General features: G+C 44.7%; 1 protein-coding gene across 2 annotated transcripts; it reads left to right on the forward strand.

Moving 5' to 3' along the window:
• Positions 1–782: 782 nt before the first annotated feature.
• LOC135394046 (protein disulfide-isomerase A6 homolog) lies at positions 783–8,543 on the forward strand. 2 transcript variants are annotated; one of them, XM_064624483.1, is made up of 8 exons: positions 783–953; positions 1,433–1,580; positions 1,797–1,854; positions 2,023–2,253; positions 3,251–3,463; positions 4,129–4,281; positions 5,777–6,190; positions 8,304–8,543. In XM_064624483.1, exons 1-8 carry the CDS (start codon positions 944–946, stop codon positions 8,388–8,390), a joined length of 1,314 nt encoding a protein of 437 aa, XP_064480553.1. In that variant the 5' UTR covers positions 783–943; the 3' UTR covers positions 8,391–8,543. The 2 variants fall into 2 exon arrangements, with proteins under 2 accessions (XP_064480553.1, XP_064480552.1); XM_064624482.1 differs by lacking the exon at positions 783–953 and having other exon boundaries at positions 1,420–1,580.
• The last annotated feature ends 4,546 nt before the right edge of the window (positions 8,544–13,089 follow it).

Genomic DNA, 13,089 nt, shown 5'->3' on the forward strand with positions numbered 1-13,089 from the left:
CCTGTAGCAAGGTGCGTCTTAATCTAATGAAAATCGAGGGAGAATAATTATGGTTCAAGTGTTGATGTTTTATCTAGCAAGGTCACAGCGGTAAGAAATGGTTTTGTGCGATGCAAAATCGTCAAGCAATTCTGATTTGTTAACACCAAGGGAGGCGACCCACAGGAGACCTTGGTCTTCATTTGACGCAACAAACAAAAATTATTTTATTGTTGATTTTAGAAGCTCTAGTGAACCAGTAGGGAAATGTTAAGGAATCTGAGTTGAATCAAAAGTTTCTCTAATCTGTTGGCTGTGCCTTGTCCTGCAACGAATAAAGTGGGCTCCTGCGAAAGAACGATAGGCAGGAGAGCAGTGGTTTATCCATAATACCAAGCGCGGGATGTTGCAAAAAAGAAGAAAAAAAAGAAAAAAAAGGGTGAGGGTCACTATTACAATTACATGTGTCTAAAGTTGGAATTGCAAGGGTGTCGCCAAGCATTTGGGGTGTAGTTGGGTCTGGATAAATCACTGCACGGGGGCTTCAACTTTTAAAAGAACCGCCAAGAGCGCACCTGGCAACGGCTTGGGTCACCACAAGCAAGAAGCCACGCCAAGCCACTTGTGTTGCCCTGCCATCTCTTGGTTGCCACAGTTTATCTAGAAGTTTACTTCGGGTTCACGGATCCTTTAACCAATAGCTGGATTTATTTTAAATATGCCGATACCATAAAAAGATTATTGTATTGAGTCATCCATTTTCGGTCACAAAATGTGCTTATCATATAGTTGAATTGGACCAATGAGGAACGGCCACGAAAAGCTTCCATGTTTTAAAACACGTTTACCACGCAGAGTTCTTCATTAGCTTTTTCTACAGAAGTGTTTCTAGTCCGCGTGTACGCATTATTTATGTGTTATATGTATTTATAAACTTGTCTCGTAAGTGTCACAAGTTGTCACCATGAAGATAGGTAAGCTTTATCTTCTGCCTTTGCTTCGCCGGCTTCTTGACAGAAGACCTCTTTCTGTGTATGACGACGACAAAACCGCAAATGTAGGCGGATCTTGTCTGTGGAGATATTTGGTGACACGTTTTGTAGGCATCGTGTGACAATAAACTGGTTTTCGAGAACTATGAGATGGTTGATTTCGAAATTGTGATACAAAACGGCTCTGTTTTCACGATGAGTGAAGTGGAAGGCTTCTTGCAACTCTTCGTGAACGGGCTGTTTGGCATAAGGTAGTGACTACATGTGTTGGAAGCACGCTTAGTTTACATTTTACCAGCTGTTTGAGATACGGAAGTTCTGAAAAATATAATATTCCTTTATAAGTTTCCCTGACAGCTAGAACGCATTTAGACGTGGTTCTGAGGTTTTGATCTCGGACCACATTGCACTACGTCCGCAAAATTGTGGAGACCTTAACGGTCGCCTTATGAATCTTTCAGCATTCATTGCCACGTTAGCAGCGATCGCTTCAACAGCAGCTGCCCTATACGACAGCACTTCGGATGTGGTTCAACTGTCCTCAGCAAATTTCAAGAACAGAGTACTAGACAGTGATGAACTTTGGATTGTAGAGTTTTTTGCACCCTGGTAAGTAATCGCACAGGGCATCCGAACCTTTCACTTAGTAGCCCTTCATTTATTACAGGCTTTTGCCAGCTGAGTGTGTATATTGCTAGGAGTTCTTTTAATACCGAGTGAATGCATCATAGTATGAAGACTATTGTCTATTTGCTGTATGATGCTGGTGGCTAATAACAATTTTATTTGTACTTTAGATATTTACATTACATTCACCATTTTCAGGTGCGGCCATTGTCAAGCCCTCGTATCAGAATACTCGAAAGCAGCTACTGCTCTTAAGGTTTGTGTTTGACTTTTGACTAAATGCCACAGCATGAAGGTTGTTTAGAACTCCTCTGCAATTTCTACCACAACAAACAATACGTATTGTTATAGAGTAGACCTATTGGCATGTTGTAACATAGTTTGCTTTGACGTTGTACATCTTCTAATCCTGCATTTATTGCAGGGCATTGTTAAAGTTGGAGCAGTAGATGCAGACAGTGATAAATCTCTGGGTGGCCAGTACGGTGTCCGAGGATTCCCCACCATCAAGATATTTGGAACTAACAAAAACAGTCCCGCCGACTACAATGGGCCACGTACTGCGGATGGATTCGCGGCCTCCGCGCTGCAGGAACTCAGGAAATTGGTGGACTCGCGCCTGGGCAAGAAGACCGGTGGTGGAGGAGGATCAAAGGTTGGCACTCTCCAATTCTTGATGGGGATATCAATACAGCTCACAAAAGTCTGTTTTACATCTTCACATGCCGATGCTTGGTTCTTTGCTTCAGATTTCTCCAAGTGGTCAGCAGGTGCCTCAGTTAGGGAGCAAAGAATATCTCTGCATGCAACCATTGAATCGGACATTTAAGAATAAATGAGCTAATCGAAGATAAACTGAATGAGCATGAACAAACCGCAGGCAGATGATATGGAGCCAGAGCAACTCTGCGAAATTTATACCAAGATACAAGCAGAGTGTCTTTGCGACTACTTGGCAGCCAGCACATTTATCCTAAGGATGCTCAATGCTTAGCTTTATTAGTGAACAAACGAGCAATGAGGGACAACACAGGCAAAACACACGATACTTCTCACACATGCTGTGTGTTCGCTCCCGGTGTGTGTTTGGTTAGGTTTGCTTCTGGGCTGTCAAGATGGACGAGAATGTTTTCCATTTTCATGCTGCGTATATTTGACACGCGCAAGCCTTTCATCACATGGGCACTGACAAATCTTTGTATTCATACTTAAAAATATTTGCACATCCAACATTATTAAAGAAGCAGTTACCGTATTTTCTCGAATTGAAGACAACCTTGAATCTAAGACGACCCCCCGAGTTCAGGGTACAAGAATATGGAACAAAAGTAAACCATACCATTATACCAAGTATATCGTTGTATACTATTTATTCATCAGTTTTCTTTGTCGCTATCTGCCCACAGGTTATTGTCCTCCGTTCTGTCCAAAGCGTTAGACAAACCATACTTTTTAAAAGCGCGCATGACAGTGTCGTCAGGCGCATCGCACCAAGTGTTTAAAATCCACTGAGCTAGTGCAATTCTTCATTTCTTTCTGTTCTTCAGCCATTCTCGTAACATTTGCTTCCGATACTTGAAACTGCCTTGTCGCCGCTAACCTGGTAACCCGGCCTTACCTCTGTGCTAACGGAATTTCCGATCTTCTTTCAGTCTGATGATGTGGTGCAGCTCGATGACACCAACTTCAAGGAGCTTGTCCTCGACAGTGAAGACTTGTGGCTAGTTGAGTTCTTCGCCCCCTGGTGTGGACACTGCAAGAATTTGGCCCCACACTGGGCAAAGGCGGCCACTGAGCTCAAGGGACAGGTCAAGCTTGGTGCTGTGGATGCCACTACTTACCAGGGCCTAGCCTCACAATATGGGGTAAATTACACAGTCGTTGGCCATGTCAGCATTAGGTCATGTTAGGGCCTTACAGACATCTTAAGACACATGCACTGCAACCTTTGGAATCTTGCAACATTGATTTGCCTTTGCAAAAAGATGCCAAAGTGTGAATATGTCCAGTCAAAGACACAGACTTGGCAATGCGTGGGTTTGCTTTCAGATTGTGGATCGGAATAACTTCCCAAAATCGTCACTGTGATATGCTCAAGTACGAAATAACGTGTCGATATTACATTGTGGGGCCACACATTCGTTAAAATGACATGTCGCGATGTAACAAGCGGTGAAATGACTGCGCCTGAAATGTTTGATGTTACTCGAGCACAAAATAATCTGTCTGTAACAGAAATAATAATAGTATGCAGCATTATGACATGTGGCAAAGGAACCTTCTGAACTTCTCATAGTAAAGGCCAACTTTTTAGTATTTTACCGATCCGCATGTCTCCGGGTTGTGGTAAATTCCTTTATTCATTGGCAGTCTGTATATTTCTTGTTCATGTTGAAAACGAGCACACGAAATGAAGACTGACAGCACACACAAGCTCATACTAGCAACTGGAATGCTATACTGGTTTCACCCATAGAAAAAACTAAGTGCCCATGTCCGGCATTTGACCATATGTAACGTTATCTCTCAGGTACAAGGATACCCCACGATCAAGTACTTCCCGGCCGGTAAGAAGGACAAGAACTCCGCCGAAGATTACAACGGTGGTAGGACCTCTGGGGACATTGTGCAGTGGGCCCTCGAGAAGGTGGCCGAGAGTGCTCCGGCTCCAGAGCTCAAACAGGTGAGACCCTTCAGTTGTAGACAACAGCACGGTGTGGAGTGATGAGTCCACAATCCATTCTTGGAGAGGCTGAACATGTTGCGCCCCCTGGGTTCTCCGGGTGTGGATGTGACCTCTGCTGCCTCCGTGAATGACGATGGCTCTGACCACTGCCGAGTTGCGTGTGCTCGAGCAATTGCTGTTCCCAAAACTGCTTTAGTGTTGCCGTCCTCATCCTTGCATACCAAACTGCACTAAAGGTTGAGGAAACACTGACAGAGATAACGCTGCACGGTATTGCTCTACTTCTTTGTGCTTCGCCATTTACAGTTGACAACTGGAGCATAAAATTTTGCTGTTTTCTCTTACAACAGCGTTTCTAGTAAGGATAATAAAAGTTAATACCTACTGTGAGGTTGAATATTATTCTCGATCTTGTTAATTACCATACTTTCCAGTTCATAACATGCACCCTCAAATATTAGCGGAACTTAAAAAATGTATAACTCGACATTTTGTGGTAGATGAGGCAATTAAACGCCGCCCCTTCCTCAGGCGAAGTATGCACAATAAACTTGGGCTAACGTTATCTTAAGCTAAACTAAAATCTGACTGTGCTGGTCCTGCAACTTGGGCAGCTTTGTAAAGCAGGCTTCACCTCATGCACGTGAAGCAGATTTTCGAGAGGTGTCGTTCGTAGTCTGCAAATAGTTGACGAATAGTCGGATATTCGAAAATCTGAATGTTGGGTATTCGATTCGCGAATGAAATACTTCGAGTGATTGATGTTTGATTTGAATTCGAGAACTCTAATATCTGCACACCCCTAAAAATAAGGGATTCCGTGAAATTCCATGCCAAACGAAGGATTCCGCGATACTTCGCGGAATCTCTGGAAAACATAGGGCCTTATGTATAACACATACTGGTAGATTATTATACATTAACACACATGCACACGCACTGAAAGAATGTGTTACTTTCAAACACAGTGCTGTGCTATTGGTGTTGCTGGTGTGAACTCCAGTCACTGAACACAGTAATGCCAGCAGTAATTGCTGAAACCAGGCAACTAAATGGGACCAGTGTACTATCTATTAGTGGTTGAATTGGAAAATGTAGTTGTAATAATTTGGCGGAGACGTTTTCGTCCTTTTTGAATATTCCTTTGGGCTAGGGTGTCCTTTCTAACATGTGCAGTGGTTTGTAGAAAGTAGCAAATGTTGGGCCACGTTGCACCATTGCTGTTTGGAGGGGAATGATAATTTCTTAAAGGTGAGATGCAGCGTAGACAGTGTTTTATGACTCCTTTAATACGACTTGCACAGACTTTGTGGTTACACATGGGAAATAGCAGAGTGGGGAAACAAAGGTGGTGGTAGTGAGGAAACTGCTTGAGGAAACAAAGGAAACTACCCTGCTGCGCAGCCTTTGGATCAATTAGTCGAAACGGGTGCAGAATTTGGCAGCTCATGTTGTACGCCTGCGTAGCTACAAAGGGATGCTTTCTGAGCAGATCACAAAGGGCTCCGTTCTGGAAGAAACTTGCGAGGGCACCCAACTCTGTGTGGTGAGCATCCTGCCACACATCTACGACTGCCAGTCTGAGTGCCGCAACGGATACCTGGACACGCTCCGGCAGTTGGGAGAAAAGTTCAAGCGCAACCGCTGGGGCTGGGTGTGGTCGGAGGCCATGGCCCAGCCGCAGCTGGAAGAGGCCCTGGAGATGGGAGGGTTTGGGTACCCGGCCATGGCTGTTCTCAACACTCGCAAGATGAAGTACTCTTTGCTCAAGGGCTCCTTCAGTTTTAAGGGCATCAACGAGTTCTTGAGGGAAGTGTCCGTGGGTCGGGGATCCAGTGTGCCCGTCAAAGGTGCAAAGCTTCCGGACATTGTGGAAGTGGAGCCGTGGGATGGCAAGGATGCACCGGTGAGTACCTTTAGAGTAAGCCAAGTGACACAATGAAGCACAGCAAAATTGAGCTTCTCACATTTCCACGTGGCCTCAAATGAAATTGGCATGATCTGAGCAAACTGTTATACATAGGTTATACATAGGGCCCTCGGTTTTCGGGTAAAACCCGATAAAGCCCGTTTTTACCCCCCGATTTACATCAAAATAGTTCGGGTTTAACCCGATAAAACCCGTAAACCGGGCTTCCGAAAGTGCAAACCAAGGACTTGATCCGCACACGCGCGAACTACGGCAATCGCGCGACGGCTCCCGATTTGCTACCGACCGCGCCGCGTCTTGCTGGTAAAGTAAACAAAACAGGTCGGGTTTGTAAACGCTTGCATGCAGGTCCGATTTCTAGCGTGAAAAATGTTCCTTTTGTAGGCGTCACTATTTGAAAGTTGGCTTCACCTAACACTTCGATGTATTGCGGTCAAGCCCACGTCAGCGAATGCTTAGTGTTGCTTTAAGTGTACGTTTGTAGATTTAGCGGAACCTTTCGATTCATTTATTTGTGTTACGGGAAAGCCAACTTTAACCCATGACATCATACACTTTGTTTAGTGATATATTAGGTCAGATTAGTGCGGCTGTGGCAGCTTGCCTCGCACTCCCAACTTCATTATTGAAGCGGCCATGGTCCTATTAATCTAACCTAACTTCACTAAACTAACCTAAGACATCATCAACTTGGTTAGTTTAGTGATAAGTTAGATTAATGGGGCCATGACAGCGTCCCTTGTCCCTCAAAATCCGTTTCAATAATGAGGTGAAGCCGCCTTGCAGAATGGCAACGCCAACCAAAGTAATACCCTGGTTTCGTACCAAAAATGCCCTATGTTTTTCACACCAGAAGAAATGTAGTCTGCTACATGAAAGCTTGTGTCAATAAGTAAGTTGAAAACTTCAGTGTTGGATTCTGTACTGTTAGTGCTTTCCATGGACGTCGGCGAGACCCTTTCTTGTGCTGTTACCATAAACAAAATACAAACCGACACTGAAGATCTTCGGTGTCGGTTTCTGTATTTTGTTTATGTGATCTACAGGACTTGACTCCCCTCTTCGTATACGATTGTGCTGTTACCAAAAATAGTAAAGGAATCAGGAATCACGCTAAACAGAGAAGAAACAGAGTTAAGCAACGCTCGGCGTTCCTTGAAGTGGGTTTGCCCGCAATACACGAAAGTGTTAGGTGAAGCCAACTTTCAAATCTTGTAGGGAGTATCTTGTATCAGCAAAGTACGCGGAGTAGTAAAGAGGCTGCAGCAACAGCCAACGATATACGCGGCATACCAACGCGAGCGTGAGCATGCTCTCAATGCTCATCGATGGATACAGTGATGGATGCAGTGGTTATACAGTGAATTATCTACCAGTCTCTTAATAAATATTCTTTCACTTAATTTGAACACTCCACAGACCGACTGCTGTGGCATCGCTCATGATCTCAGTTGTCTCGCGACGTATACCCCCAATTATTAATTAGTTAATTTCAACACATAAAAGTTTTTTTTTTTCACCCGAAAATACATCACTTCTCAGTATATCGCCCGATTTTACCCTGTTTGGCAGGTCCTGATTTTCAACCCGATATTTACCCCCCGATTTTCACAAAAAATAAAACCCGAAAACTGAGGGCCCTAGTTATACATAGGTTATACATAGGTTATACATAGGTTATACATAGGTTATACATAGGTTATACATAGGTTATACATAGGTTATACATAGGTTATACATAGGTTATACATAGGTTATACATAGGTTATACATAGGTTATACATAGGTTATACATAGGTTATACATAGGTTATACATAGGTTATACACACGGTTCCGGGTTTTCGGAGTTTATAATTTGAGACCTCCAGAAATGTGGCAGCTGTAGCTGACAAACAGAACTTATCCTGTTATTTCATAATATTACGAGCCCATTCAATGTTGTATCACTGTAATTTGCTTTTGGGTTCATTTTTGCCACGTTTCCAGAGGTCTCAAGAATTATAAACTCCGAAAACCCGGAACCCTAGTTATACAGTGGAAGGCTATCTGTTATAGTTGGCTACAATAGTGTTTCATGCCCTCTTTCAGCTTGAGCAGCCTGAAGACATTGACCTTAGCGACGTGGATTTGGATTCCGATGCAGATGCAGATGCAAAGCCTCACACAGAACTTTGAGTCTTCCATTCTACTAGCCCGCCATCTTCCATTGTACATTTTCAAGAGCCATGTTGTTTATGAGTCTACACCACATTTTTTTACGTTAAGTTTTGTGTCAGCTGTCACCTGGTGTACTTTTCAGTAAAAAATAAGTCATCTTTTAAAAGTGAAGCTGTTTATTTGACAGTACTTTTATCTCTAGGTGCAATCGGGTCTAAGGGTCATTTCCTGATGTAGAAGGCCAGTTGGGCAGAGTTTCATACTGAAGCACTTTTGTATTTGCTAAAGTGTGTTCAGATCTTCGTGCACGTATGTTTAGTAGGTATTCTTTGTGTAATATGAGAGGCCTTTAGCTGGCATACTTGGCTTCTCTCTATATCAATGCTGCTCAGGTATTGCTTTATCATCTGTTGCAAAGAGAATGGTATTTCTGCATACATTTATACAGGGTGTCCCAGAAAACGTGTAATTGAATTCTAATAAAAAAAACTACGCCACTAAGAATCACGTGGTCAACGGCATTTGTTCTTACTAGGTTTTTGCCGCCTCCTGATGTGCATGTCATGTAACGCAAGTTTAATTATGTAAATTTTTGCGATCTGAACTCGAAAATTTGCCAAGTAAAGATCACCTTTTTACTCCACCAATGTGAAGAGCGTGCCGAATTGACAGTGATATTCAGGATCTATCCTATCTGGGGGAAAAAAAATAGCTGAACCTCATGCTTCTCGAATCGCTGTCAGTTTGTCAAAAGGAGGTTAGAAACCCAGCCCACAGAGTGATAGTGGAAAAAGTTAGTTCCTGAAATTGGGAGAGGGAATGTATCATAACTTCCTTCTCCCAATTTCAGGAACTGTCACTTTAGTAAGGAAAATAGCAGACAAGTGCCGTGTTGATGTGAGGTGGATTGCGAGCAACAATGTTATCTCTAGTAGCAGTTTGCTAGTATATGACAAGCTGTCAGTCAGGATAGTAGGGTAGCCAGTGGTACTTAATAAATGGTCTGTTTTACGAGGGATGTGTATCAAAACATAGGAGCAGACACAAAGTTCCCTTTTGAAATAGTCTGTGAAAACCTGGAAAAGTCAGGGAATTTGAAGGTTGCAATTTTGTAGACACCCTGGGTATGGTCCCAGCCGAATCCAGACGCGATAAGCCATGTCTGTGTTATCTCTCTCTACCACGCCTGTGTGGGCTGGGTTTCCAACCTCCTTTCGTTGGACTGACAACGATTGTGCTGAAGAATTCTTTGCGTGCTATACTCTGGGAGCTCCGTAGAGCATGATTTTCGGCTATTTTTTTCCGATACGATAGCTCGTCAATATCCCTGTCAATTATCATTAATTTGACTAAATTCGGCATGCTCTTCACATTGGTGGGGCAAAAAAGTGACCTTTACTTGGCAAATTTCCGAGTTCAGTTCGCAAAAATTTACATAATTAAACTTGGTTTACACGACATGCATATCAGGAGATGGCAAAAACCTAGTAAGAACAAATGCTGTTGACCGCATGATTCTATGTGACGTTGTTTTATTAAAATTCAATGACACGTTTTCTGGGACACCCTGTATAGTATGTGGTACTTCTGTATTTGTAGTGACCTTGATTGCTTGTGTTCGAAGTGTAGACCTGTCAGCGTAACTGCCATTCCATTGGGCAGATATGGGAGAGGTTGACCATAGTCGTTTGTTTAACAGGAATGAGTGGGAGATGATCTTGCTTGTCGTCGTTGTTCCTACGTGTAACAATACAGTATATGATTGCGTACTCACTGGGATGCTCTGGATCATCCGTTTGTCTCGACCTGACGCATCTTGCTGATAATCGAGCCCGTTTTTTACGATCTTCGGTATAACGATAAAGGCCGATTCACATTGCTGCTGGTCACGGTTGCGCTTGCGTGTGACGTACGCTGACAGCGAATCATTGCAACGGAACACCTTTCCGGATGGAACGAAAGGACAAGTAAGACTTTGTACGCAGCCGTAAGCGCAGTAATGTGAATCAGCCTTAACTCCGATATTACGATAACCCCATATTGCGATCAAATTGCTGGTTCCCGTCGGCTCAGGCAAAAATGCGTAGAGCGAGCAGTATTCTCCCGGCGGCCGTTTTTTTATTGAAAATAAATTAGGGGGCACTTTCAAGAGGCTTAGCCTCCATGAGCATTAAAGTGAGAACGCGGTGCGTTTAACCGCGCGTAATTTGCCGGTATTAGATGCGCGCGACCTCGAAGGCGCTCGCGGGAGGTGAAAGAGGTTGCTCACTCTCCGAATGGCTCTCTCGCCCTCACGTTTTTTTCTGATTTGCTGTGATGGCGGATGTGGCTACGGGACGCGTTTTCATGAATTGAGCACATTGCTAGACTTGTAATTTGCACCTGCTCGTAGCCTTCCCCCGTAGCCCGTAGCGAAGAACCGTGCCTTCCAAAAATGTGAGCCGGTTGACCGTCGCGCGTCGCCACTCAAACAGTGATGACGAATTACCCGTGGACGAGGCGCATTCTAAAAGACGCCGCAGTTCCGATAGTGAGGCCAATGATGACGAGCAATGGACAAAGTCGTCCACCTCAAGAATTGCAGAGCAGCACGTGATATCGGCTGTTATGTTGTCCTTGGAAAAGCTTTCGACGAAAAGCTATGTTATTCTTTTCCCAAAAGCTTTACCAAAGGTACGGTTCCGGGGAGGGTTGATTGAACCCCCCCCCCCCCAAATCCCCCCCTCTGGCTACGCCAATCAGCTGTGTCAATCTGCAGCTAGATAAAGAACTTTCGTACTCACAACAAACATCCCTGTCCGGCGACGTTTTACTTGTACCGTTTAATTCGTTGACGTGATCCTGACCGGCGATTTCGCGAAACTTCATGTATAACGATACTCTGATATAACGATCAGATTTCACGTTCCCGTCAGTACCGTTATAAACGGGTTCTACTGTAGACTACCGTAGAAGAACAGTCTCTGTTCGAAATATCGTCGGCTCTCGTCCTGACTCCTGAGGCAATTCCCTTCATACTTCCTTACCGGTTCGCCGGATTTCTACCCGTCTATGACCGTACTACTGTACTGTACGACTGAATGGATACAGTATTTGCTCAGTTGTGGTGTCCCGAATGTCACGCTGAATACAATTTTACAAGCGCAACTTAACAATGAGCAAGAGGCGACGGGACGACACAGAGCTGACTTCCAACAAGTTTTATTGAAACACACCAGGACGCGGCCTTCTGTACCTTCACCCCTGCCAGGAACTTATTTGGCATTACCATTTGGACGTACCACGTGCCGAGGTACGAAACCTCCCTATCGGACAGGTGAATGGAAGGCACACACTCTTGCTCGTCTTCCCTGCCAGGATAATTTCGCGAGTAACTCTGTTGGGGTGCTACCACCCTTACCTGGGCACCAGGACAGGACGGGTTCGCATTTACATTGTTTACAATACTCAAGGCTGCCTCCTGATGTGCTTCAATAAAACTTGTTGGAAGTTAGCTCTGTGTCGTCTCGTCTCCTCTCTTGGTCCTTTTTAAGTTGCGCTTGCAAAATGGCAATCACACATACGGCTCGCGTCAAAGCTACCTTAAACACCGCTCGATCCTGCGAAGCGGGAAGAAAGCCACCCTGCCAGAGCCTAGCAGAGAACAACGCCATCATAACGAGGGTCACTCCTGTAACTGACCAAAACATCCTCCGCCGTCATTGCTACTGAGCGCCACAAGGGTCCGGAGGACGAAATGACGTTCAAGTTAACTCTCACGCGAGCTGTAGCAACAGGCCCTGTCATGCTGAAGACTGTGAGGTGGTGGCTTCGAATCTTGTCACAGGCCGTGCTGTCTGAGGTTAGGTTTTTCGTGAGACTTTCCAAACATGGTGTTGGAACATTTCCGCGTGTAGGACACGTACTGCACCTTCGCCTCCCGCTCCTTTGTGCTGTCCCTTCCCCAAGTCTGTTCACGTCTGCACGCTGGCAAAAGCAACATTTGCTTCGCGGTGCTAACACAGTGCTAACACTCTTAACACGGAGTTGAGAGATAGTTCTATGTGTGCTGTGGACAGGTCTAGAAGGCAGTTTAGTCATCACGAGAAGGTACACGCTGAACCATAGTCAGCCTGTGCACTACCAGCAGCAGGCTGATATATCACCTTCCTCGCCCCCCCCCCCCCCCCCCCATAATGATAATCCAGAGCAAATCGTCGGTTCACACAATGGGCCCGTCCTCAGCGTTGAACGAAAGTCTTTTTCGCAGAGTTATGCACCGGCAAAACCCGTTCATTCGTCGCACTAGCAGGTGACAGCTGAAGGATTCCCTTTGAATACGGTGTCAGTGTTTTACTGTATTGGGTCGAACGGTGTCTCGTGTTAACGGATGCCAGGACACCAGTTACTTAACGTATTTGCATCTTTCGGAATGATTGTGAGCGTTACTCGAAGGTACAAACGCCTTATTCCTCATTCAGAGTAAAGTAGGATATAAAGCAGAAAGCCCTGTCTGAACGCACTCATATGCAAAGCAGTTCATAATGGTAACGGTGATGTGTATCACACGTAAGGTTTCACTGCCTGTATATGCAGAGCAGCGATGGTCTCTCCATACTGCCATACTACACCTCTGGTTACTTCCTCTTTTGTCGGCGTATAACTCTAGCTGACAGAACGTCGAGAGAGCAGGCGAGCTGGTGATACTTGACATCCACACTCAAAAACCCTGATATTG

This window comes from Ornithodoros turicata, chromosome 5, assembly GCF_037126465.1.
Source record: "Ornithodoros turicata isolate Travis chromosome 5, ASM3712646v1, whole genome shotgun sequence".
Taxonomy (NCBI): domain Eukaryota; kingdom Metazoa; phylum Arthropoda; class Arachnida; order Ixodida; family Argasidae; genus Ornithodoros; species Ornithodoros turicata.

Excerpts from the sequence above, each read along its gene's own strand:
- LOC135394046 (XM_064624482.1), top strand. The coding sequence starts at position 1,420 with ATGAATCTTTCAGCATTCATTGCCACGTTAGCAGCGATCGCTTCAACA. Across the intron at positions 2,254-3,250 it reads GTGGTGGAGGAGGATCAAAG|TCTGATGATGTGGTGCAGCT; the intron begins GTTGGCACTCTC and ends ATCTTCTTTCAG. Across the intron at positions 4,282-5,776 it reads CGGCTCCAGAGCTCAAACAG|ATCACAAAGGGCTCCGTTCT; the intron begins GTGAGACCCTTC and ends CTTTCTGAGCAG.